Genomic DNA, 25,685 nt, shown 5'->3' on the forward strand with positions numbered 1-25,685 from the left:
TATAAGCTATAAAAAGTTTGAATGTATTTATACTCCAGAGAGGGAACAGGTATTTACACAATGAAACCAGAGTTTAATGTCGATCACCTGTGCTCTAGTATTAGTGTTTGTTTTCACTTCCCTTTGCAGATTTAACATCAGATCAGTTATCAGCCTGCTTCACTCAGCAGATGGTCATAGCACACATCTTGATTTGAAGCTAACATTTCAAACTTAATGTGATGTCCTGTTTTATTTATTTTTATTACTATCACCTTTTGACGTCCCCCGAACAAGGACACCCCTTTACTGACGGACCTCCACCAGATGGAGACAAAATAAACCCCATGCTAATAGTTTTAATGTCAGCTCCAGCCTTTCAGACTGTCTGCATGTGTGACTATTAATAAAGTTTTCTTTTCAAACAGGAAATTATTAGAGGCTCTTCCTGTCAAGACGTAAATGATAGTTTAAACAACTTGGGTGAAACAGCAGCTGGACTGTAAATGTGTGAGTCCTACGTCACAACCGTGGCACTGAGGGTGTCCTGTCCCTTTAAGAGTGGGCTGACCGTCTCCATGGTAGCTACAGCTGAAACAAAGACAGGAGGTCTCACTGCTACTGACTTCCGCTGCGCGGGAACAAATGCAGACCACAGTTTGATAAATGATTTTAAGTAAAGTTATTAAAATTTTTGTTACTTAAAATGTTGTTTTTAATTCATTTTAGTCGAACTGTTTAATCAAACGTTAAGGTGAGTTTTAAAGACACGGATTTCTGTGTTTCGAGTTGGAGTGAGCCCTCGTCTCACACAGAGACGATCTCTGCTCCCCACAAAGACGGCACAGAGCTGACGCCAGCGGCTCGAGCTCGAACACCGACTCCGTTGTCGGCCGGGCTCGTGCGTTCGCCCCCCGTTCAGCACTGGCGCGAGCCGGACGCGGTGTCGGTGCCGCTCCCCCGCGTCCCCCGCGTCCCCCGCGTCCCCCCGCGTCCCCCCGCGGCGGAGCCCCGTGGAGCTGCACGCATGTCGGGACCGGCGGAGCTTTAGCCGGGGCGTCGCAGCGCCGAAGCCCACCGGAACCGGAGGTGACAACAGGTGACAGGTAGGCGCGCGCCGTGTAAACACTCCGTGAACAGAGGAGTCATGAATAATTAATGTCCGCAGTAAAAACATGTTCAACAGGAACGGTTTTAAACGGTTTTAACCGCTTCGCTTCATCCGTAGCTCGTTAAAACTCCCGTCAAATCCACCCAAACGCCTGTTCCTGCGATTAAACACGAAATGATCACAAGAACAGGATCCATCCTTCTACCTGCGTCTGTCCTATCACAGTTATCGCGTGCGCCACGTGGCCAATCAGCTTCCACCTTTGTTTTGTGCTGCGCTGAGACATCCAATCACGGTTCTCCTCGGTGAAGTCCCGTCCTCGGCTCCGTGTCCGTTTTCCTGGTTGTTTTAACAGTTTTTCAGCAACATTCATGGAAAGTAGCGCTAAAAATGACGACCGTCCGCTGCTTGTGACGTTTTTACGTCACGTGACCCACCCTCGTAGCTGTTTGTTAGCTAGCAGCAGAGCTAACAGCAGAGCTAGCGGCGGCGCTAGCAGCGGCGCTAGCAGCGGTGCTAGCAGCAGAGCTAGCGGCGGCGCTAGCAGCGGAGCTAGCAGCGGTGCTTTTCTATGAAGTCAAACTCCATTTATAATTTAATTTAAAAGTTAAATCCTATTCTTTATCATTTATTCCAGCGACTCTCCTGCAGAAGAACATTCTGTTCGCAGTGAAACATCTCTGTGAAGATTCTCCACTCACGACTGTTTCTAAATTAAATTCACATATAGATGAACAATGACGTCAATTAATACCAGTGGCTCACGAATGTGGCAAATGCAGTAAATAAATTAGTTATATTATAATCAGCAGGTGTCATGTGATCTGAGTTCCACCCTCGGTGTTGTGTTTCACACCAGTCAGTGTGTGAAGCTCTGATCACACAGGATCAATAAGTCAGATTTCCTGATGTCTGAACATCCGTCCCTGCAGCACCTGATAACCGTTCAGTACCAAACACTGAAAACCTAAAGAATCGTTCTGTAGCGTCAGGGAACCAGCAGGAGCTCAAACCAGGAGTAATGGTGAAAAATAGTGATTCCACCGTGTGTCTGCTGGACTACATGTCCCAGCATCCTCGCTGACTCTCCATAGAATGATGAGCAACGAACCAGTCAGAACGCTTGTGAACAGTTTGCTCACTGAACGCAGACCAGGAGTCAGACATGAGGCCTCTCTCTCACACACACACACACACACACACACACACACACACACACACACACACACACACACAGGTGCTCTAATGACTCATTATCAGAAGATTAGTGATGTTTTATGATGACAGCCGTCCACACAGGATGGATCTTTATGGCTACAGTTAACCTGATTGGCTGAATGGGACCGACCCCAATCACTCTGACCCCAATCACTCTGACCCCAATGGCTCTGACCCCAATCACTCTGACCCCAATGGCTCTGACCCGACGGGTCAAAGGTCCAGGTCACTGTCATACGTCTGAGTGTCCGACTTTGAAAATCATTGATGATGATTGGCTTTTATTTTGAAGGAAACAGGATGTAACTCCAGTCTGGAGGTGGAAACGTAGCTCAAAGGTAACATTGAGCGCAGGCTACGCTAATACAGCATCTGTAGCTAGGCTTGTGTTTAGGCTAGGCTACACAGCGCCATCGTACCAAAGCACAGCTGAAGCCTGAAGCATCTTCTGAGTCACATCTGATGAGCTTTGACTCGCGTCCTTCCTGTTTCTTCACCTTCACACCACGAGTCTGTGGTGAGAGAGACATGTTAGCTACACACCAGGACTAGTGGTTAATGAGTTAAACACATGAACATCAGTACCTCCTGTGGTGAGGTGTGTGTGTCCACGTGAAGCTAAAGGTGTGATGTCAGCGGAGTCCCTCGATCACACTCACCAGTGCAAACTAAAACCTTTGTTTCCCACAATTCACAGAATTGTCTGATAAGTTGAGGTAAAAATGGAGAAATGGTGCAGAGTGCAACAATTCTCACTGTCGTCAGTGTTTTATTTTGTTGTATTTTTAGTTAGTTTTTGACGCTAAAGGATAAAATTTGAAGTTACAGATCAGCTGTTTGTGTCATCTCTGATGTTCACTAACGTTTAGCCGTTAGCTAACGGAAGCGTACTGGTGCTAATTCCTCAACTGGATGTCAGATTCTGCAGGAGCGTCAGAGGGACTTCCTGCATGAGTCTGGTCTGGTTCTTCAGGTGAGGCCTGAGGACCTATGAGACCTGCAGAAACTGAATCACATTAATAAATGAATAATAACCATGATGGAACACGTTTGACACCATCGTGATGTGGGTTTGGAGAACGACCAAGGAGACTAACGCCGTTGGTCCTGAGAATCAGTAAAGATCTCTGGTTTATCTCTGGTTTATCTTTGGTTTATTTCTGGTTGATCTCTGGTTTATCTCTGGTTTATGTCTGGCTTATGTCTGGTTTATCTCTGGTTCATCTCTGGTTTATCTCTGGTTTATTTCTGGTTGATCTCTGGTTTATCTCTGGTTTATGTCTGGCTTATGTCTGGTTTATCTCTGGTTTATCTCTGGTTTATCCCTGTTTTATTTCTACACTTCCCCTCCAGGGAGGGGCAGTGTTTGTGTGCAGGGTGGGGGCTGCAGCTTTTACCCACCGTCTCCTTGCTGCGCTGCTGGCAGCAGACAAACCTGTAAAAACAAACCTCTGGCGCCCTACAGCTGACAGGCGTCGGTGATGTCATCATCATGAATGATGACATCAGCAGCAGCCTGCTGCTGGATGAGTGTGTGTCTATGTGTTGTGGTGTGTGTGTGTGTGTGTGTGTTCCCCAGTAGACGTCGTCACACCTTCACTCGTGTTCTCACGTCAATGGAGGTCATTGTTCCAGGAGGAAGCGGCTCTTTGTCACTGTGTGTGTGTGTGTGTGTGTGTGTGTGTGTGTGTGTGTGTGTGTGTGTGTGTGTGTGTGTGTGTGTGTGTGTGTGTGTGTTGCTGGTTGTGTCTCCGTTTCCACTGCTTCGCTGTAAAGTTTCATTTGCTCTGAAATGAAGTAAAATGTGTTTTGAGAGGCAGCTAAAAATCGGCAGCAGCCTGAAGGTGTTTCCACCTCACACACGATGATGATGATGTGGAGGTGAACGATGAAGAGTATCCGACCCGCCCCCATCACCCGTCAGAGGCTGGTGGTGATGAAGCTCTCTGTCCAATGAGAAGCGGGTTCTGACCCCTGACACACTCTCTCTCCAGGCGGGTCCCGTAGAGAACTGGTGGGTGTGGCCGATGGATGAGGATGACTCCTGCGGTGCCGTGGACCAATAGCAGGCCAGAACCTCACCTCAGTGGACCGGGAGCCAGGACTGCATGAGGACCACCTGAGACGACAGACCCAACCAGGTAAGACCATCACAGGTGTCAGCCACTCAGACAACGTGTGTGTGTGTGTGTGTGCTGGGTAAACACGCATCCAGGAGGTTTATCTGGCACGCTGTGTGTTTTCTGTGCGTCTCGGTATGTGAGCGGTGTGTGTGTGAGCGGTGTGTGTGTGAGCGGTGTGTGTGTGTGTGAACGGTGCAGACATGACATCACACCAAACAGTGACTCCTCAGAGTGAAACCGGCTCAGTGTCTGAATGGGAGCTATTCACCTCTGAGGTGTGTGTGTGTGTGTCTGTGTGTCTGTGTGTGTGTGTGTGTGTGTGTGTGTGTGTGTCTGTGTGTGTGTGTGTCTGTGTGTCTGTGTGTGTGTGTGTCTGTGTGTGTGTGTGTGTGTCTGTGTGTCTGTGTGTGTGTGTGTCTGTGTGTGTGTGTGTGTGTGTGTGTGTCTGTGTGTCTGTGTGTCTGTGTGTGTGTGTGTGTGTGTGTGTCTGTGTGTCTGTGTGTCTGTGTGTGTGTGCGGATAGAAGTTGAATCTGGTTTTGGGTGGTGCTAGTATAAACCCTTTCAGTCTGGGTTCACAGACCAAGTAACGTGGAGGTGTAATACCAGAGTCCACCACTAGGTGGTGCTCATGGCTGCCTCGTTGAATTTAACGTGCTCATAAATGGGTTTTTATTTCTCACAAAAAATCCATGAATTTTCTTGATGTTAGTGTCAAAGTAATAAAATTCATGCAGCCAGAGAAACGATGATGATGAAATGATGAAATGATGAAAGATGAAATGATGATAGATGAAATGATGAAAGATGAAATGATGAAAGATGAAATGATAGACATGCATTTCACATGAAAGTAGAAACCCCACTAGAGATGTTATCAGACGGGTGTCACAATAAAAGCATTTAGAAATAGACTAGAAGGATTTTAGTTTGGAAAATAAAACAGGAAGTGTCGAGGTTGAAATGAACAAATGAGTGAATGACTGAGGGAATGAATGAATGAATGAATGAATGAACAAATGAGTGAATGACTGAGGGAATGAATGAATGAATGAATGAATGAACAAATGAGTGAATGACTGAGGGAATGAATGAATGAATGAGTGAGTGAATGCTCCTGAACTGCTTGAACTTGTGTGGGGAAGGGAGACAGGAAGTATTGAGGAAGGGGGTGGGGCTTAAAGGGGATTGGGGGCGGTGACCAGTGAGGCTGCTTTTTGTGGGGGGGAGTGTTTCTGAATACATGCAGGGCCTGGGGGGCCCAGACTGACAGGAGAACTTGGAGAACAGGGGGCCCCTGGGGAGTCTCATGGACTGTGGGTGTTGGCTGTTATTCTACCTGACACCCCCCCCCCCCCCCCGTCGACGCCTCGCTGTCGCTTCTCTCCTTTGACCTGTGGATGTTTGTCGTGATCCGTTCTATACAGACAGACAGGTGTTGTGTTACCACCCCCGCCCCCGCCCCCCAGTTATTACGCATCAGGTTTCCTGATGAAATGACCCTGGAACAGCTCACCTCCGGACACCTCCCACGGGGTGTGTGTGTGTGTGTGTGTGTGTCTGTCTGTGTGTGTGTGTGTGTCTGTGTGTCTGTGTGTGTGTGTGTGTCTGTGTGTCTGTGTGTGTGTCTGTGTGTCTGTGTGTGTGTGTGTGTCTGTGTGTCTGTGTGTGTGTCTGTGTGTGTGTGTCTGTGTGTGTGTGTGTCTGTGTGTGTGTGTCTGTGTGAATTGTCGTATCTTATCTGCTCAAGAGGGAGCGGAAGAGCAGCTTACACATTGACCACACACAGACACACAGACACACACACACACACACAGACACACACACACACACACAGACACACACACACACACACAGACACACACACACACACAGTAGACCTAACTGACGTCAGTTAGAACCGTTTGCTCTTTATTCGTCTTTATTGGAGCGACATTAAACCATCAGCAGCAGCTCCTCCTTCCTGTGCTGCTCTCCTGTGGGTCACATGACAGGAAGAACCTGCGGGTGAACGTTTCCAATGACCCCACTAACACCACCAGAACCCTCACACTGCCCCCCTGTGGCCACATGGAGAAATGAACCTGAGGACCACATCGTTCACGGAGTCTGAATTCAGAAGGAAGGTGTTCAGCTCCAGTTGGTTCTGGTTGGACCAGAACCCCCCCACTGCCCCCCTTACACACACACACACACAGACACACACACACACACACACACACACACGGCTGTGTGATGATTTGCATTCCCCATCACCTGTGACCTTGGATGGCAGGCAAGGGGATTAAGGAAGTCAACGGGAGCCCCCCGCCCCCTCTCCTGCCCCCTAAACCGTTGCCCCGGTGCTGCCACCCCCCGCCCCCCCGCTGCCACACAGGCTTCAGACCAGCCTCTTAAATTCCACCTGTTTGCAGGGACAGAGGAAAGCAAACACCACGTGCCCTTTTAACACTTCCCAGAAACACACACACACACACACACACACACACACACACACACACACACGTCTTTGTGTCTTCACACTCCTCCGTCCGGTGGATTTGTCAAACGTGTCCGCTGACCTCCGACTGGGCCGAACTGGAAATCTTTCCAGGAAGGGGGGGTGAGCATGGATTTGTGGAGGTATTCACCCCCCACCCCCCCTTTGGGATGGAGTCCTGGAAATGGAAGCCATTAAAGTGTTTGACTCCACGCCCGACTGTGATTGATCCCCACTGAGCCTGCTGGGTGAGGGGGGTGGGGATCTAAAAGCTTCTCTGGGGGGGTGACGGTTTGGTTTGGACTCAACAGGGGGGTCACCCGGGGCGTTGGTCACCTGGGTGTTGGCGATGAGGGTGAACTCAAGCTGCCCTGCGTGCCACGCCCTGACAGCAGTGACATCATCTTGCCACGCCCTCACCGCGGTGACATCAGTGTGCCACGCTGGCAGGTTGAGTTTGAACTGAGTCAACAGGTGGGGTGTGGATCTGGATGAGAGAGTAGATCAAACAGGTGGGGTGTGGATCTGGATGAGAGAGTAGATCAAACAGGTGGGGTGTGGATCTGGATGAGAGAGTAGATCAAACAGGTGGGGTGTGGATCTGGATGAGAGAGTAGATCAAACAGGTGGGGTGTGGATCTGGATGAGAGAGTAGATCAAACAGGTGGGGTGTGGATCTGGATGAGAGAGTAGATCAAACAGGTGGGGTGTGGATCTGGATGAGAGAGTAGATCAAACAGGTGGGGTGTGGATCTGGATGAGAGAGTAGATCAAACAGGTGGGATGTGGATCTGCATGAGAGTAGATCAAACAGGTGGGATATGGATCACAGCGCTCTCTGTGTCTCTTTTCCTTGACCTATCTCTGTCACCAGTGTGTTTCTCTTTCCCAACCAACAGGTCAGGGTGCATGACCCCCCCTCCATAGCCTGGGTCCTTCCCAGAGTTTCTTCCTCAATGAGGGAGCCCCCCCCCCACGGTTGCTTATGCTGCTCTGGAGGGCATTGTTGGCTTTCTGTCTGTTAAGCACTTTGAAATGTCTTCAGATGTGATTAAGCGCTGTATAAATAAAAGTTGATTGATTGATCTAAATGAGAGTAGATCAAACAGGTGGGCCTCCATGATTCTCTATAGTCACACAAAATGAAATGAAATCCACCTCGGGATGAAAGTTTCTCCTCAGCCATAATAAGTTTTCTGCGGTTGATTTCTCCGTGGTAACGTAATGTTTGGGTGTGATTGATTGATTGATTATTAGTGATTGACCTGTAAGTTCGTCTGTGTGTGTGGGTTCTGCCCCCCCCCCCCTTGAACATTACGGTGACGTGATCATACTTGTCTGTAGGTCTGTGTGCTTGTTTATCTCTCATGTGGCCCCGCAATGAGCTGGCGTCTTGGCAGGGGTGTAGCCCACCTTTCCCACGTAACCAGCTGGGATCAGCTCCAGCAGACCCGGGACAGGTGTAGACCAGAAGACAGTGGGCGTGTCACCCACAGGATGGAGGATGGATGGATGGAGGATGGATGGAGGATGGATGGAGGATGGATGGATGGAGGATGAATGGATGGAGGATGGATGGAGGATGGATGGATGGAGGATGAATGGATGATAAGTTGGATGATGGATGGATGGAGGATGGATGGATGGATGATGGATGGATTGGATGGAAGTATGGATGGATGGAGGATGGATGGATGGATGGATGGATGGAGGATGGATGGATGTTGAATGGATGATAAGATGGATGGATGGATGGAGGATGGATGAACGGATGGAGGATGGATGGATGGATGGAATGATGGAGGATGGATGGATAATGGATGGATGATAAGTTGGATGATGGTTGGATGATGGATGGATGGATGATTGATGGATCATAAATTGGATGATGGAAGGATGAATGGATGGATGGATGATGGATGATGATGGAGGGGGCGGAGTCTCCACTGGTGACTCCTCTGACCTGATTGACAGAATGGGGGCGGGGCCCTGATGCCCACTCAGCAGGATCCAGATGGCTGCTCTATAGCCACACACACACACACACACACACACACACACACACACACACACACACACGGCCGTGTGAGGGGGGGGATTAACCCCCCCCCTCCCACAATGCCCCTCCCTCCTCTCTTGCTACAGGTCGGCACGCCTCGCCACCATTGGCCTATCCTGTCAGGACTGGAGGCGGGGGAGGGGGGGTGAATGTTGCCACGGCGATAAAGGAGGGCGACGGCTGACATGGAGGGAAAGCAAGTTAGGGGGGAGGGTTTGGGGGGGCAACAACAACAGCAGCAGCAGTGAGGGATTAGGCATCGATCGCCACGGCAACCGTCAGAGGCGAGCCAGCAACCCGATTGGACGGATGCTCGGGATCCGTGGGGGGGGCACACAAAGGAGGGATGAGATGAAGCAGGTGAGGAGAGAACTGACTCCTGCACGCCGTCCGCTGAGAGAGGATGCGTTGGCGCCAGGTGGGGGGCGACGGCGAGCGAGGGTAGCCACGCCTCATCCTCAGGGGAGGGGGGCGATCAGAGGTCACATCCCGCCGCGGTCAGACGGACAAACGGCGTTTTAACGGAGGATCACCGTCTGCAGTCCCGCCGACACCCGTTTCCACGGAGGATCAGCTGTGTCTCATCGTCTGGCCGTTTCCGGGGGGGGGGGGCGCGATGATGAAGACGAGAGCATCAGTGCTGTCAGGACGTCTCCTCATGACCAGCTGACTGGCTACGTGTGTGGGTTACCCCCCGCCTGGTGCCGTGGCTGTTTGAAGACCCCCCCATCAACACCCGGACCCCCGCCATGGGGGAGACGGCTGAATACCAGAGGCTGCAGGACACGTCGGAATGCAACCGCCAGCGCCTCCCCGGCGACGAGGAAGAGGTTAGCATAGCGCTGAAGATGTGACACAGCTGCTAACATCTGGGAGGGGTTGTGGTGGTGATGGGGGGTCGCTGGTTGTTCATCTCCTGCAGTTAATCTCCAGTTAAACACATTTACTTGTACTCTGGTGCACTGTGCTAATGCTAATTTTGTGCCATGCTAATATGTTGAGCTCCGATCAGTCGACGTGACCTTTGACCTTCAGGTCACCAATTTCAACAGTCGCTATTTTCCTCCGTCAGGGATCTGACATTGTTAGCCATCACCGTTAGCCATTAGCCCTCACTGTTAGCCATTAGCCCTCACCCTTAGCCATTAGCCCTCACCGTTAGCCATTAGCCCTCATTGTTAGCCATTAGCCCTTACCGTTAGCCATTATCCCTCACCGTTAGCCATTAGCCCTCACCGTTAGCCATTAGCCCTCACCGTTAGCCATTAGACCTCACCGTTAGCCATTAGCCCTCACCGTTAGCCATTAGACCTCACCGTTACCCTTTAGCGATGTTTTTGAGGGTGCTAACCCACTGGATTATAATGATTAATTGAAGCTCCGCCCACCTGCGTGCTAAATCCATGAGGTCGTCGATGAATGACGGGTCACAGTGTGGCGTTTAGCCCCGCCCACCTCATCCGTTAATGTAATTGATGGAAACGCTGAAGTTTCGCTGCTAAAGGACAATGGTACGATCCGTCCACCCCACTCTGGAGTGGTTTCTCCCCCCTCCTGTCTGCTTTGATGTCATGTGACAGTCAGGCTGGGAGGTAAACATCATGAGGATTAACGTGTGGCGTTCAGGGACACCGTTCAGCCGTGGGACGCTGCAGTGTCCAATCAGAAACGTGTGTGAGGAGACCCGTTTCAGGAGGAAACGCTGTGTGAATGTTTCCTTTAGGAGCAGAAGCTTAAGGGGGTCAGAGGAGACGAGGGCTGGATTAAGGAGATGTTAGGGGCTTTAGTGTGGGGGGGCTTAAGTGGGGGGGCCGTCAGGAATTATCCATATTAGGCCAAGCGACCGAAAAGGGGACACACGTGTTCTGTGTCTGTCTCACAAACACGTTCTATATTCCCACAGTGGGTTCAGGTTCATGCCTCTGTCCTGGAGAACACTGACCTCACACGACCTCACACGACCTCACACGACCTCACACGACCTCACACGACCTCACACGACCTCACACGACCTCACACGACCTCACACGACCTCACCTGACTCACCTGTATCTGTGTGTGTGTGTGTTCATCATCATTAACCGATTCGATCGGCGTTCACATTCAGACGAGCTCCACTGCCACACATGAGCATCCTCGAATGGGCGGAGTCACGCTACACAGTGATGACATCACAGTGAAAGAGACCACGCCCTGTTCAGGCTTTTGAGGGTGGGGGTGTTTTGGGGGGGGGCAGCGACAGGTCGACTCCTGAAGGCTTTCATTAACCGGAACTAAAACTGGTGAAATTAGAAAAGCTACAGCGGCGTTTTGGTGAGAGGCGGGGTGGGAGGGGCTTCCTGCTGGGAGGGGTCTGGAAGCAGCTGGTAAAGGTTTGTTTACAGTCAGCCAATCGGGGGGGGGGTAACATTTTTGGAGGATTAGAAGCAGGAAACAAAAGCAGCACCAAATAAAGGAGAAAATGTGTTTTGGCCAGAGGAGGAAGGAGGAAGAACAGGGATCAATGGGGGGGGGGGTTGGTCCTCTAGCAGGAAGTTACCCCCCCCATCTGGATCCCAATCACTACCCGTCTGGACTCGGTGAGGATGGAGAACAGGAACTGGGATTGAGTCCCCCCCCAGCACTGAAACTTGAAAGTGATATGTATGCAGATAAGATGTGTGTGTGTGTGGGGGGGTGACAGGAAACCAGCCCCCCATCCTGCAGATGAATGTGACCTTTGGCCCCGAATCAAATGCTCCTCTGTCCCCCCCCGGACCAGGACGTGAACACACGGCGTCGTTGTGAGACCCAACGATGCATCGAGGGACCGTAGGAAATGTGAAATCAGAGACCCCCCCCACTCGCTGGCCCCCCACTCGCTGGCCCCCCACTCGCTGGCCCCCCACTCGCTGGCCCCCCACTCGCTGGCCCCCCACTCGCTGGCCCCCCACTCGCTGGCCCCCCCAGCTGTCTGGACGTCTGACCAGAGACGGAATCACAGAAGAGTCCTATTTTTACTCCAGGAGGTGGAAGGAAACTGTGTGTGTGTGTGTGTGTGTGTGTGTGTCTCTCTGTGTGTGTGTGTGTGTGTGTGTGTGTGTGTGTGTCTCTCTGTGTGTGTGTGTGTGTGTGTGTGTGTGTGTGTGTGTGTGTGTCTCTGTGTGTGTGTGTGTGTGTGTGTGTGTGTGTCTCTGTGTGTGTGTGTGTGTGTGTGTGTGTCTCTGTGTGTGTGTGTGTGTGTGTGTGTGTGTGTGTGTGTGTGTCTCTCTGTGTGTGTGTGTGTGTGTGTGTGTGTGTGTCTCTGTGTGTGTCTCTGTGTTTGTGTGTGTGTGTGTCTCTCTGTGTGTGTGTCTCTGTGTGTGTGTGTGTGTGTCTCTGTGTTTGTGTGTGTGTGTGTCTCTGTGTGTGTCTCTGTGTGGTTGTGTGTGTGTGTGTGTGTGTGTGTGTGTGTGTGTGTGTGTGTGTGTGTGTCTCTGTGTGTGTGTGTGTGTCTGTGTGTGTGTGTGTGTGTGTGTCTCTGTGTTTGTGTGTGTGTCTGTGTGTGTGTGTGTGTGTGTGTCTCTGTGTTTGTGTGTGTGTCTCTGTGTTTGTGTGTGTGTCTGTGTGTGTGTGTGTGTGTGTCTGTGTGTGTGTTTGTGTGTGTGTCTCTGTGTGTGTGTGTGTGTGTGTGTGTGTGTGTCTCTGTGTGTGTGTGTCTCTGTGTGTGTGTGTGCGTGTGCGTGTGCGTGTGTGTGTGTGTGTGTGTCTGTGTTTGTGTGTGTGTGTCTGTGAGGGGCGGAGGAAGGGGCGTGTCTCCCCGTCTCTCCCTCAGTGCTCTCAGCAGTCGGGGGGGTTCTGCTGGTCGGACTGGGATCAGAGTGGTGTTTGTGGATTCAGACTCCTGACCCCCCCATGGACCCCCCCTGTAGGACTCCCTAGTGATTAACCCTTCGCCGCCCGGGGGTGGTGAATGCCTGTCGCCTTCAGGAGCTGCAGCTGATAGACCCCCCCACCATGGACTGTAGTGGATCTGCTCAGCGGCTTGTAGGTATCCGCCCCCCCCCCCTGCCGTGGAGTTCTGTCCCACGGGTCCACGGGTTGCCCCGGGGGCAGCAGCGTCAGCCTGGAGGGTTCTGGTGTGACAGACCAGTAGCCCCCCTCCCCGTGTTGGACCCCCCCACACACGTTTGTCTTCTTCTGTTCGGCGTCGGGCCAGGACCGTCGATTCAGGATGCGGCGCTTTGACAAGCTGAAGAAGTCCCTCCCCTTCCTGGCTCACCTCCACCTGTACAGAGTGAGTTGACCACGCCCCCAGCTGGTGGCGGCATGATTATCTGGAAACAGCTGGCGCGTGGGGGGGAGACAACCTGTGTGTGTGTGTGTGTGTGTGCGTCTGACGCCGTTTTGAACCGACCCGTGTTCTGCGTGACCTTTGACCCCCGGCTGGATTCCTCACACTCCCTCTAGGAGTCACACTTCAACGTCGGAGGCCCGTTCCTCCCACTGACCTCACACCTCCTCTGCTCCGTCCAATCAGAGGGCAGGACGAGCACCTGGGCGGAGCATCAGTGTTTCCTCCCCGCCTGTCAGCGTCGATCCGGGTCAGATGCGTCGTCAAGGCGACCTGTGTCTGACCCGAACCCAGAGCACACGGTCTGGGGGTTCGGCACCCCCATCTTGACCCTCATTCCTCACATGTGGCGTTGTCATGGAAACAGGAACTACTTCCTGGTGGTGTGATGATGTCAGCGTCCGGACGCAGCTACTTCCTGGTGGTGTGATGATGTCAGCGTCCAGACGCAGCTACTTCCTGGTGGTGTGATGATGTCAGCGTCCGGACGCAGCTACTTCCTGTTGGTGTGATGATGTCAGCGTCCGGACGCAGCTACTTCCTGTTGGTGTGATGATGTCAGCGTCCGGACGCAGCTACTTCCTGGATCTCAGCTCAGCTTCCTGTGTTTGTGTTTCTGCCTGATTGTTGCTTGGCGACTCACCCCGGCTGCAGGTTGCGTGTTCGAATCCCAGCGCTGTGAGGTGTTCTCTTCTCTGTGTTGCGTGGGCAGAAGCTGGGCGGCGGCATGCAAAGCGAGGAGGGCACTGATTGGCTGCTTGAGCTGCTGAGGGAGGTGCAGCTGCAGCACTACTTCCTGAGGATCCGCGACGACCTGAACGTCACGCGCCTGTCACACTTCGACTACGTGAAGAATGAAGACCTGGAGAAGATCGGCATGGGCCGCCCAGGTGTGTGTGTGTGTGTGTGTGTGTGTGTGTGTGTGTGTGTGTGTGTGTGTGTGGGGGCCTCATGGTGTTGTGTTTTCCAGGTCAGAGGCGACTCTGGGAGGCTGTGAAACGGAAGAAAGCTGTGTGCAAACGCAAGTCGTGGATGAGCAAGGTGACACACACACACACACACACACACACACACACACACACACACACACACACACACACACACACACACACACACACACACACACACATCTATAATTACACCTGTCTGCTTCCCCTTTCTGGCTCATTCTCAGCAAAGTAATCTGCTTCCTCAGCCCTGAGCGTGTGTGTGTGTGTGTGTGTGTGTGTGTGTGTGTGTGTGTGTGTGTGTGTGTGTGTGTGTGTGTGTGTGTGTGTGTGTGTGTGTGAATACCCTGAATGTGGCACCCGTCCCCCCCCAGTGATGGGGTGTTTTTAAAAATGGCTCAGCATTATGTCATGTCTGGTCTGGTGTGAATGTTAGGCCCCACCCCACTCTGCCTGGCCCTGCCCCCTACTGTTTATATCACACCCCCCCCTGGGGATTCGTTCACACCTCTGTCTCTGAAGCCATCTTAGCTGATGCTAGCACCTCATCACCCCCCCCCAGGTGTTCAGTGGGCGGCGTCCAGATGGGGGCGACTTCCCCCCGCAGGGTCAGCCGGCCTCCTCCTTCCGTAAGCTGTGTCCCACCCCCCCGCTGGGCCTGGGGGAGGGGGTGCTGGCCACGCAGCTGGGGGGCGTTCCTCCTGGGGGGCAGCAGCTGACCTGCCTGATCCCGGAGAAGGACCTGACGCTGCTGGAGAAGCTGGGCGACGGCTCGTTCGGCGTGGTGCGGCGGGGGGAGTGGCTCACGCCCGCGGGGACGCTGGTGAGGACACACCCACCCCGTTCACTTCCTGTTCCACCAGAACGACCCCCCCCCACGCCGACACGTGTCACTTCCTGCCGCAGCTGAACGTGGCGGTGAAGTGTCTGAAGACGGACGTGCTGAGTCAGCCCGACGCGCTGGACGACTTCATCAGCGAGGTGAACGCCATGACCAGCCTGGACCACCAGAACCTGACCCGCCTGTACGGGGTGGTGCTGAGCCCCCCCCTGAGGATGGTGTGCACACACACACACACACACACACACACACACACGAACCAGCTCGGGTTCCTCTGGTCTCTCCCTCCTGTTCACACTCAGATGCCCCCCCCCCCTGCCTGCAGGTGACTGAATTGGCCCCCCTGGGGTCGTTGCTGGAGCGCCTGCGGGGCCCCCGCCCCCAGGGGCCCGTGTCCATCCACACGCTGTGCCGGTACGCCGTGCAGGTGGCGTGTGGGATGGCCTACCTGGAGCAGAGGAGGTTCATCCACAGGGACCTGGCCGCCAGGTGGGGGCGCTCTCGTCTCCGCACCGCCGCCACGGCCAGGGGGCGTGGCTCCGACCCGTGTGGTTGATCATGTGACGTCCCCTCCCCCCCAGGAACATACTGCTGGCGTCGCCGCACCGGGTGAAGATCGGGGACTTCGGCCTGATGAGGGCGCTGCCCAACAACGACGAGCACTACGTGATGCAGGAGCACCGCAAGGTGCCCTTCGCCTGGTGGGTGGGGCCTCACGCACTGCATCATGGGAAGGATCCCGCTGGACGGAGCTGTGGGCGATTATCCACAATCCCCTTCACCCTGCTGCTTCCTGCTGCAGGTGCGCCCCAGAGAGCCTGAAGACCAGAACGTTCTCCCACGCCTCCGACACCTGGATGTTTGGGGTCACCCTGTGGGAGATGTTCACCCACGGACAGGAGCCCTGGCTGGGCCTGAACGGGAGCCAGGTCAGATTAACACAGATTATTAATAATAACAGAAACACGTGGAGTATGAGGTCAATCCAGATTATTATTAATAACAAACATGAAGCATGAGATTAATTCAGATTAAATTAAGGGGTACACGTGGAGCACACAATTAATCCAGACTACTGTAGCACCAGATTAATCCAGATTAGATTAGTAACAAGAACATGGACTCAGGTCATGAAGCTGCCCTCTTGCTGTCTGACCCCTGCTGGTCTGATCCAGATCCTGCATAAGGTGGACCGGGTGGGTGAGCGCCTGCCCCGCCCTGACGACTGTCCCCAGGACGTCTACAACGTGGTCCTGCAGTGCTGGGCCCACAAACCTGAAGACCGCCCCACCTTCATCGCCCTCAGGGAGTTCCTGCAGGAGGTAGGGGGGGGGGGGTCACCAGCAGAGCTCCAGCGCCCTCTGGTGGACAGATACAACACTACACCCCCAGGAGGACAACCAACTGACGTGTGTGTGTGTGTGTGTGTGTGTGTGTGTGTGTGTTCCAGACCATGCCCACAGACATGTGTGCCCTGCAGGACTTTGATGAACCAGACAAGCTCCACATCCAGGCTGATGACATCATCACCATCATCGAGGGGAGGTGTGGCTTCAGTTCTGAAACACGTCAGCTGGTCTGAAACACGTCAGCTGGTCTGAAACATGCTTGTGTGTTTCAGGGCGGAGAACTACTGGTGGCGGGGGCAGAACAAAAGCACCCTGAAGGTGGGGCAGTTCCCCAGGAACGTGGTGACGTCGGTGGCCGGCCTGTCGGCTCAGGACATCAGTCGCCCCCTGAAGCACAGCTTCATCCACACGGGACACGGAGACTCCGACCCCCACCGCTGCTGGGGCTTCCCCGACCGGATCGACGAGTAAGGAGCGTCAGGACGGGCCGATGACCAGCGCCCACCAGCAGGGGGCGGCGGCGTCTAATCGGTGCTAATGGGGTGTCTCTTCCTGTCAGTCTGTATTTAGGGAACCCCCTGGACCCCCCCGACGTTCTGGGGGTGGACCTCACTGGAGCTCGACCCACACAGCTGCCTGGACGCGCCAAACGTGAGTGGACAGGAAGTTACCTCAGCAGACAGGAAGTTACCTCAGCAGACAGGAAGTTACCTCAGCAGACAGGAAGTTACCTCAGCAGACAGGAAGTTACCTCAGCAGACAGGAAGTTACCTCAGCAGACAGGAAGTTACCTCAGCAGACAGGAAGTTACCTCAGCAGACAGGAAGTTACCTCAGCAGACAGGAAGTTACCTCAGCAGACAGGAAGTAACCTCAGCAGACAGGAAGTAACCTCAGCAGACAGGAAGTAATCTCCACACTGACCTCAGCAGACAGGAAGTAACCTGCGTAGGGGTCAGGTGTCATGGCGACCAGATGTCTCTGCTTGTCTTCTCTTCCTGTCTGACGTTCTTCCTCCTGGTTTCTCTTCTTTCTCTTCTTCGGTTCTTCAGAGGAGCCTCCTCCTCGTCCTCCTCAGCCGGCGATCTTCATCCACAGTAAGTCTGTCTCACCCTCCTCACCCGCTGCTCCTCACCCGCTGCTCCTCACCCATCACCCCCGCTGCCCTCTCTGTTCCCTCCCAGTTCTCTGTGGTTTCTTCTGTCTTTGCTGTTGGCTCCTGTTTCCTGTGTGACATCATCACACCTGACCAGCTGTGTGGGACTAGTGGTCAACTTCCTGTGACGTCACCTTTAACGCGCGTCGGTGCCGTTCCGATGCGCGTCGGTGGCGTTCCGATGCGCGTCGGTGGCGTTCCAAAGTGTGTCGGTGGTGTTCCGATGTGTGTCGGTTGCTTTCTAATGCGTGTCGGTGGCGTTCCGACACGTGTCGGTCCCGTGTTAACACGTGTCGGTCGCGTGTTAATGCGTGTCGGTCGCGTGTTAAAGCGTGTCGGTTGTGTTTGCGTCTCCAGGGCCGTTCTACGATCCGGTAAACGGTGATGAGGACCTGAAGCCAGCATCGCTATGGAAACCGTGTTCTGTCAGAGGTGTGAGACCGAAGCCCCTCACCAGACAGGGGTGTGGCCCCCCCCATGGCGAAGTGTCCCTCATCGACTTCGGGGAGGAGGCCCCTTCCCCGGCACCTTCGCCTACCCTCGTGGCTCAGATCCCCTCCCTGGCGAGGCTGGCTTTGGAGGCGGAGAACATCCTGGACCGGACCCCCCCCCAGAGTCCCTGCAGGTTGCTTCCCCGCCCCCTTCACCCCACGCCTGTGGTGGACTGGAACGCCCGGCCACTGCCCGCGCCCCCCACCTATGATGACGTCGCCCAGGACGAAGACGATATGGAGGTGGGGAACAACACGATGATGGTGATGATGGTGATGGTGGTGATGATGATGATGGTGATGATGATGGTGATGATGGTGATGATGATGATGGTGATGATGATGGTGATGATGGTGATGATGATGATGATGGTGATTATGGTGATGATGATGATGGTGATGATGATGGTGATGATGGTGATGATGATGATGATGGTGATTATGGTGATGATGATGATGGTGATGATGATGGTGATTATGGTGATGATGATGATGGTGATGATGATGGTGATGGTGGTGATGATGAAGATGGTGATGATGATGGTGATGATGGTGATGATGGTGATGATGATGATGGTGATGATGATGGTGATGATGGTGATGATGATGATGGTGATGATGATGGTGATGATGGTGATGATGATGATGATGGTGATGATGGTGATGATGATGATGGTGATGATGATGGTGATGATGGTGATGATGATGGTGATGGTGATGATGGTGATGATGATGATGGTGATGATGATGGTGATGATGGTGATGATGATGATGATGGTGATTATGGTGATGATGATGATAATGATGGTGATGGTGGTGATGATGAAGATGGTGATGATGATGGTGATGATGGTGATGATGGTGATGATGGTGATGATGAACATGATGATGGTGATGATGGTGATGGTGGTGATGATGGTGATGATGAACATGATAATGATGGTGATGATGAACATGATGATGATGGTGATGATGATGGTGATGGTGGTGATGATGAACACGATGATGGTGATGATGGTGATGGTGGTGATGATGAAGATGGTGATGATGATGGTGATGATGGTGATGATGGTGATGATGATGATGGTGATGATGATGGTGATGATGATGATGGTGATGATGATGGTGATGATGGTGATGATGATGATGATGGTGATTATGGTGATGATGATGATGGTGATGATGATGGTGATGATGGTGATGATGATGGTGATGGTGATGATGGTGATGGTGATGATGATGATGATGGTGATTATGGTGATGATGATGATAATGATGGTGATGGTGGTGATGATGAAGATGGTGATGATGATGGTGATGATGGTGATGATGGTGATGATGGTGATGATGAACATGATGATGGTGATGATGGTGATGGTGGTGATGATGGTGATGATGAACATGATAATGATGGTGATGATGAACATGATGATGATGGTGATGATGATGGTGATGGTGGTGATGATGAACATGATGATGATGATGATGGTGATGGTGGTGATGATGGTGATGATGAACATGATAATGATGGTGATGATGATGGTGATGATGAACATGATGATGGTGATGGTGGTGATGATGAACATGATGATGATGGTGATGATGATGGTGATGATGGTGATGATGATGATGATGGTGATTATGGTGATGATGATGATGGTGATGATGATGGTGATGATGGTGATGATGATGGTGATGGTGATGATGGTGATGATGATGATGGTGATGATGATGGTGATGATGGTGATGATGATGATGATGGTGATTATGGTGATGATGATGATAATGATGGTGATGGTGGTGATGATGAAGATGGTGATGATGATGGTGATGATGGTGATGATGGTGATGATGAACATGATGATGGTGATGATGGTGATGGTGGTGATGATGGTGATGATGAACATGATAATGATGGTGATGATGAACATGATGATGATGGTGATGATGATGGTGATGGTGGTGATGATGAACATGATGATGATGATGATGGTGATGGTGGTGATGATGGTGATGATGAACATGATAATGATGGTGATGATGATGGTGATGATGAACATGATGATGGTGATGGTGGTGATGATGAACATGATAATGATGGTGATGATGATGGTGATGGTGGTGATGTTCCATTCTTCCTCCCAGGTCAGCTCCATCACCAGCTCCGACCAGCAGCCTGAGGAGCTGCAGGTTGACAACCGTTGCCCTGACGACGCTCAGGTGGAGGAGGGATCTTTGGTGTCTAGGGGACCCCCCCGGCCGGCCCTGGAGGACAACCTGTTCCTCCCCAGCAGGACCAGTGGGGGGGGGTCCAGCTTCTCCCAGTCGGCCCAGATCTTCCAGGAACTCCAGCAGGAGTGTATGAGGAGACTCAACGCCCCTCCAGGGGGCCCAGCCCCGCCCCAAGCCCCGCCTACCTGCCCCCAGACGCAGCAGGACAGGCCCCTGATCCCCCCCAGAGTCCCCATCCCCCCCCGCCCCAGTAAGAGGGGCGTGACTCGCTGGTCACGTGACTTCTCCCTGTCGCCCCCCCTGCATGACCCCAAGGAGGGCGTGTCGGGGGGCCAGGAGAGACCGCCCCTGGTGCCCCCCAGGGACCCTCCTTCCCAGCCGGTGTCCAGGACCCCCAGCCCCATGGGTCTAGTGGTGGGCACCCCCCAGCAGAGAGTCTATTCTGCCAGCCCCCCCACCATGCAAGCCCCTCCCTCCTCCTGCCCCTCCACACACCTGTTTGGCCCCTCCCTCTCCACCTCTCCAGGTAAACTCATGCCCACCACCCACAGCTTCGCTTCGGACCCCAACTATGCTGCCCCCAAAGTCATCCAGGCCCAGGGGGGGCCCCCCCCCAGCAGGGGCCCCTGCATCCTGCCCATCGTGCGTGACGGGCGTAAGGTCAGCAGCACCCACTACTACCTGCTGCCGGAGCGGCCCCCCTACCTGGACCGCTACCACCGCTTCTTCAGGGGCGGGGAGAGCCCCCCCGCCAGCGGCGTGGAGGAGAAGCCCCGCCAGCTCAACACCGCCACTGTCAGGCCCCTGGTGGTCCCGGGACACCCCCAGGGGCCGGGGCCCGCCCCGCCAAGCGAACCGAGGGCCAACTTCTCCTCCAACAACAACAGCAGCCTGGGGGGGCCGTGGCCCGCCATGAGGACATCCGTCAGCCTCCCCCGCGTCTGTCTGGACACACCCCCGGCGCCCACGGGGGGGGCTGTCACCACCCGGACGGACGGCGACAGGGTGAGAATGGTACGCCCCGAGATCCTCACCCCCCCCCCTGCTGTTAGCTGAACAGATCCTCCTGCGGGGGTCACTTCCTGCCACATAGTGAGCCTCACGCCGTCCTGATTGGTCAGTGGATCGGAGTGATGCAGATCAGGTGTTCATCTGCTCCGAGGGTCTGCTGCCGTTATCAGAGCTGCTTCAGAGTCGCTTCAGAGTCGCTTCAGAGTCGCTTCAGAGTCGCTTCAGAGTCGCTTCAGAGTCGCTTCAGAGTCGCTTCAGAGTCGCTTCAGAGTCGCTTCAGAGTCGCTTCAGAGTCGCTTCAGAGTCGCTTCAGAGTCGCTTCAGTTCAGAGTCGCTTCAGAGTCGCTTCAGAGTCGCTTCAGTTCAGAGTCGCTTCAGAGTCGCTTCAGAGTCGCTTCAGAGTCGCTTCAGAGTCGCTTCAGAGTCGCTTCAGAGTCGCTTCAGAGTCGCTTCAGAGTCGCTTCAGAGTCGCTTCAGAGTCGCTTCAGAGTCGCTTCAGAGTCGCTTCAGTTCAGAGTCGCTTCAGTTCAGAGTCGCTTCAGTTCAGAGTCGCTTCAGAGTCGCTTCAGAGTCGCTTCAGAGTCGCTTCAGAGTCGCTTCAGAGTCGCTTCAGTTCAGAGTCGCTTCAGAGTCGCTTCAGTTCAGAGTCGCTTCAGTTCAGAGTCGCTTCAGAGTCGCTTCAGAGTCGCTTCAGAGTCGCTTCAGAGTCGCTTCAGAGTCGCTTCAGAGTCGCTTCAGAGTCGCTTCAGAGTCGCTTCAGAGTCGCTTCAGAGTCGCTTCAGAGTCGCTTCAGTTCAGAGTCGCTTCAGAGTCGCTTCAGAGTCGCTTCAGAGTCGCTTCAGAGTCGCTTCAGAGTCGCTTCAGTTCAGAGTCGCTTCAGAGTCGCTTCAGTTCAGAGTCGCTTCAGAGTCGCTTCAGAGTCGCTTCAGAGCTGCTTCAGAGTCGCTTCAGTTCAGAGTCGCTTCAGAGTCGCTTCAGAGTCGCTTCAGAGTCGCTTCAGAGTCGCTTCAGAGTCGCTTCAGAGTCGCTTCAGAGTCGCTTCAGAGTCGCTTCAGAGTCGCTTCAGTTCAGAGTCGCTTCAGAGTCGCTTCAGAGTCGCTTCAGAGTCGCTTCAGTTCAGAGTCGCTTCAGAGTCGCTTCAGAGCCGCTTCAGAGTCGCTTCAGAGTCGCTTCAGAGTCGCTTCAGTTCAGAGTCGCTTCAGAGTCGCTTCAGAGTCGCTTCAGAGTCGCTTCAGAGTCGCTTCAGTTCAGAGTCGCTTCAGAGTCGCTTCAGAGTCGCTTCAGAGTCGCTTCAGAGTCGCTTCAGAGTCGCTTCAGAGTCGCTTCAGAGTCGCTTCAGAGTCGCTTCAGAGTCGCTTCAGAGTCGCTTCAGAGTCGCTTCAGTTCAGAGTCGCTTCAGAGTCGCTTCAGAGTCGCTTCAGAGTCGCTTCAGAGTCGCTTCAGAGTCGCTTCAGAGTCGCTTCAGAGTCGCTTCAGTTCAGAGTCGCTTCAGAGTCGCTTCAGAGTCGCTTCAGAGTCGCTTCAGAGTCGCTTCAGTTCAGAGTCGCTTCAGAGTCGCTTCAGTTCAGAGTCGCTTCAGAGTCGCTTCAGAGTCGCTTCAGAGTCGCTTCAGAGTCGCTTCAGAGTCGCTTCAGAGTCGCTTCAGAGTCGCTTCAGAGTCGCTTCAGAGTCGCTTCAGAGTCGCTTCAGAGTCGCTTCAGTTCAGAGTCGCTTCAGAGTCGCTTCAGAGTCGCTTCAGAGTCGCTTCAGAGTCGCTTCAGTTCAGAGTCGCTTCAGAGTCGCTTCAGAGCCGCTTCAGAGTCGCTTCAGAGTCGCTTCAGAGTCGCTTCAGTTCAGAGTCGCTTCAGAGTCGCTTCAGAGTCGCTTCAGAGTCGCTTCAGAGTCGCTTCAGAGTCGCTTCAGTTCAGAGTCGCTTCAGAGTCGCTTCAGAGTCGCTTCAGAGTCGCTTCAGTTCAGAGTCGCTTCAGAGTCACTTCAGAGTCGCTTCAGAGTCGCTTCAGTTCAGAGTCGCTTCAGAGTCGCTTCAGAGTCGCTTCAGAGTCGCTTCAGAGTCGCTTCAGAGTCGCTTCAGAGTCGCTTCAGTTCAGAGTCGCTTCAGTTCAGAGTCGCTTCAGAGTCGCTTCAGAGTCGCTTCAGAGTCGCTTCAGTTCAGAGTCGCTTCAGAGTCGCTTCAGAGTCGCTTCAGAGTCGCTTCAGAGTCGCTTCAGTTCAGAGTCGCTTCAGAGTCGCTTCAGAGTCGCTTCAGAGTCGCTTCAGAAACTGCAGCCAGTTGGATTCCAATCTGATTTCCTTCCACATCTGATTTTTAGGGAGGACTGTTCACACTGTTTTTAACAAGTGTCCAATGCGATCTTGCTGTATTTGCGGATATGACATCACGGTCTGCAGTATCCAATCAGAGTGTTTGGAGCTGTCAGACTGAGACTCTGTCCCTCCCCGACACCAAACCTCCAGAATCTGGTTTCAATCCGTCCCACAAAAATCAGATTGGGACTGTTCAGACTGCATACCGACATCCGATATCGGTCTGGATGGGATGAGAGTCGTCTCCTGAGTTCCTGACAGAATGATTGTTTTGGTATTGATCCGACGCCGATCGGCTCAATCGGGCTCACAGGCTCACCATCGACGGAGCGCTCGGCGTTTAATAGATGCTGTGATGTATGGGGGCGCTCAGGGGAGGGGGTCGTTGATAAACCGCTGCAGGAGCCCTAACCCTGACCACGCCCACCCACTTCCTGTCATGTGCTTCAGGTGCAGGAGGCGGTCCACGGCGTGACGATGGACGAGTGTCAGGACGCCCTCCACAGCCACGGCTGGAGCGTCCCCCAGGCCGTCCATCACCTGAAGGTGAGCTGCAGCGCCCCCCGCTGGTGAATCAGGTTCAAAGCCTGAATTAACTGATCTGGACTCAATCAAGCCGGACTTCACAGCAGATGAGCTTTAATCCGTGTCCAGTTTGATTTTGCTTTCATTCAGTGATTAATTCACTGTTATCCACGTGCAACACGTTGTCACCATGACGTGGGCGTGTCCATTCAGGTCCAGGCCCGTGATTGGTCGAGGCGGTGAGAGGGTTTTGATCAAACAGGAGGTGGTCTGTTTTCACCTGATCGTTCCTCTTTGCGTCTCGTCTGTTACTGGACTGACACTCAGCTTCAGTTTGGGTTTCATGTTTCAGCGTGTAGAAACATTTTCTCCATCCAGACGTGTACTTCCACGTTCCCCCACCAGGTGGAGCAGCTGTTCCGTCTGGGCCTGAGGAGCCGCTCAGACTGCCTGAAGCTGCTGGAGGGGTGTGACTGGAACCTGGAGGCCGCCTCCACACAGATGCTGGACGGCTACGGCTCCACCTGCACACACAGGTGTGGTGAGGTCACTCCGGTGTGGGCGGGGTCTCAGGTCATGTGAGTCATCGGAGGGGTTCATCTCCCGTGTCCTCTCTGCAGGCGGTGACAGGAACCTCCAGCTCTGATTGGACCTTCACCCTCACTGAAGCGTCATCAGAGGTCGTGACCTTCCTGTTTCTAGACCCTGACCTGAAGTGTTAATGGAGAAGGCCCCTCCCCCCCAACACACACCCCACCAGCACAGGAGGATCCGTTCACACCGGGACCGGGAGACGACAGGAAGACGTGTGACATTCATGTCGGAACGAAACACAGATGTCCGGCGTCTTTCCCGGCGGTCAGAAGATGACTCCGCCCCTTGGGGTCCCCGTCGTCATGACGACAAACAGCAGAGATGCTTCAGTCCTTTTTGTTACCTCCAGACCAGCAGCACGGGACGCTCCAGCTGCTTCAGCCGGGTTAGAAGCAGCTGATTGGTTCTAAACCCAGGAAAGGAGCACAGGGGTCACTAAAGGTCATCCTTGACCCAAAGGGGGGGAGCGGTCAGGGGGGGTCTAATCCTAAGGATTAATTTATTCTGTTTTAATCTGGGAACCGTTCCCGTTACATTTAAAGGATTCTGAGGTGAAAGTCAGAACCTCCATCCTGACCCGACACGCCCCCCAGAACTGGTACTCGCCCCCACCCCTGCAGATGCCCCCAGCAGCCCAGCCTGTTGTAGAACCAGACCCAGAACGTTTCCTCCTGGGGGGTTTGTGATTTGTCTCCTTGTTTCTCTGCTGCAGAATGTCTGAATGTGTTTTATTAAAGAGTGAATTCTTTTCTACCTCCTGTGTCTGTTCCTGGAGCTCTGAGTCACGACAGCCAGTCGTCTGCTCTGAGTCACGACAGCCAATCGTCTGCTCTGAGTCACGACAGCCAATCGTCTGCTCTGAGTCACGACAGCCAGTCGTCTGCTCTGAGTCACGACAGCCAATCGTCTGCTCTGAGTCACGACAGCCAATCGTCTGCTCTGAGTCAGGACAGCCA

At 53.5% G+C, this 25,685-nt stretch overlaps 1 protein-coding gene across 5 annotated transcripts; it reads left to right on the forward strand.

Annotated features, from left to right (window-relative positions):
• The first annotated feature begins 821 nt into the window (after window positions 1-821).
• On the forward strand, window positions 822-25,477 carry tnk2b (tyrosine kinase, non-receptor, 2b). 5 transcript variants are annotated; one of them, XM_068340101.1, is made up of 19 exons: window positions 822-1,085; window positions 4,303-4,449; window positions 13,993-14,170; window positions 14,251-14,321; window positions 14,790-15,050; window positions 15,134-15,286; window positions 15,394-15,557; window positions 15,650-15,769; window positions 15,871-15,997; window positions 16,244-16,390; window positions 16,519-16,613; window positions 16,690-16,884; window positions 16,977-17,068; window positions 17,469-17,513; window positions 17,930-18,306; window positions 20,209-21,309; window positions 24,061-24,156; window positions 24,541-24,671; window positions 24,756-25,477. In XM_068340101.1, exons 3-19 carry the CDS (start codon window positions 14,008-14,010, stop codon window positions 24,760-24,762), a joined length of 3,345 nt encoding a protein of 1,114 aa, XP_068196202.1. In that variant the 5' UTR covers window positions 822-1,085; window positions 4,303-4,449; window positions 13,993-14,007; the 3' UTR covers window positions 24,763-25,477. The 5 variants fall into 5 exon arrangements, with proteins under 5 accessions (XP_068196202.1, XP_068196199.1, XP_068196198.1 ...); XM_068340098.1 differs by lacking the exons at window positions 822-1,085; window positions 4,303-4,449 and adding an exon at window positions 9,208-9,798 and having other exon boundaries at window positions 20,209-21,300; XM_068340097.1 differs by lacking the exons at window positions 822-1,085; window positions 4,303-4,449 and adding an exon at window positions 9,210-9,798.
• Window positions 25,478-25,685: the final 208 nt, after the last annotated feature.

The sequence above is a fragment of the Antennarius striatus genome, chromosome 18 (genome assembly GCF_040054535.1).
Source record: "Antennarius striatus isolate MH-2024 chromosome 18, ASM4005453v1, whole genome shotgun sequence".
Classification (NCBI taxonomy): Eukaryota; Metazoa; Chordata; class Actinopteri; order Lophiiformes; family Antennariidae; genus Antennarius; species Antennarius striatus.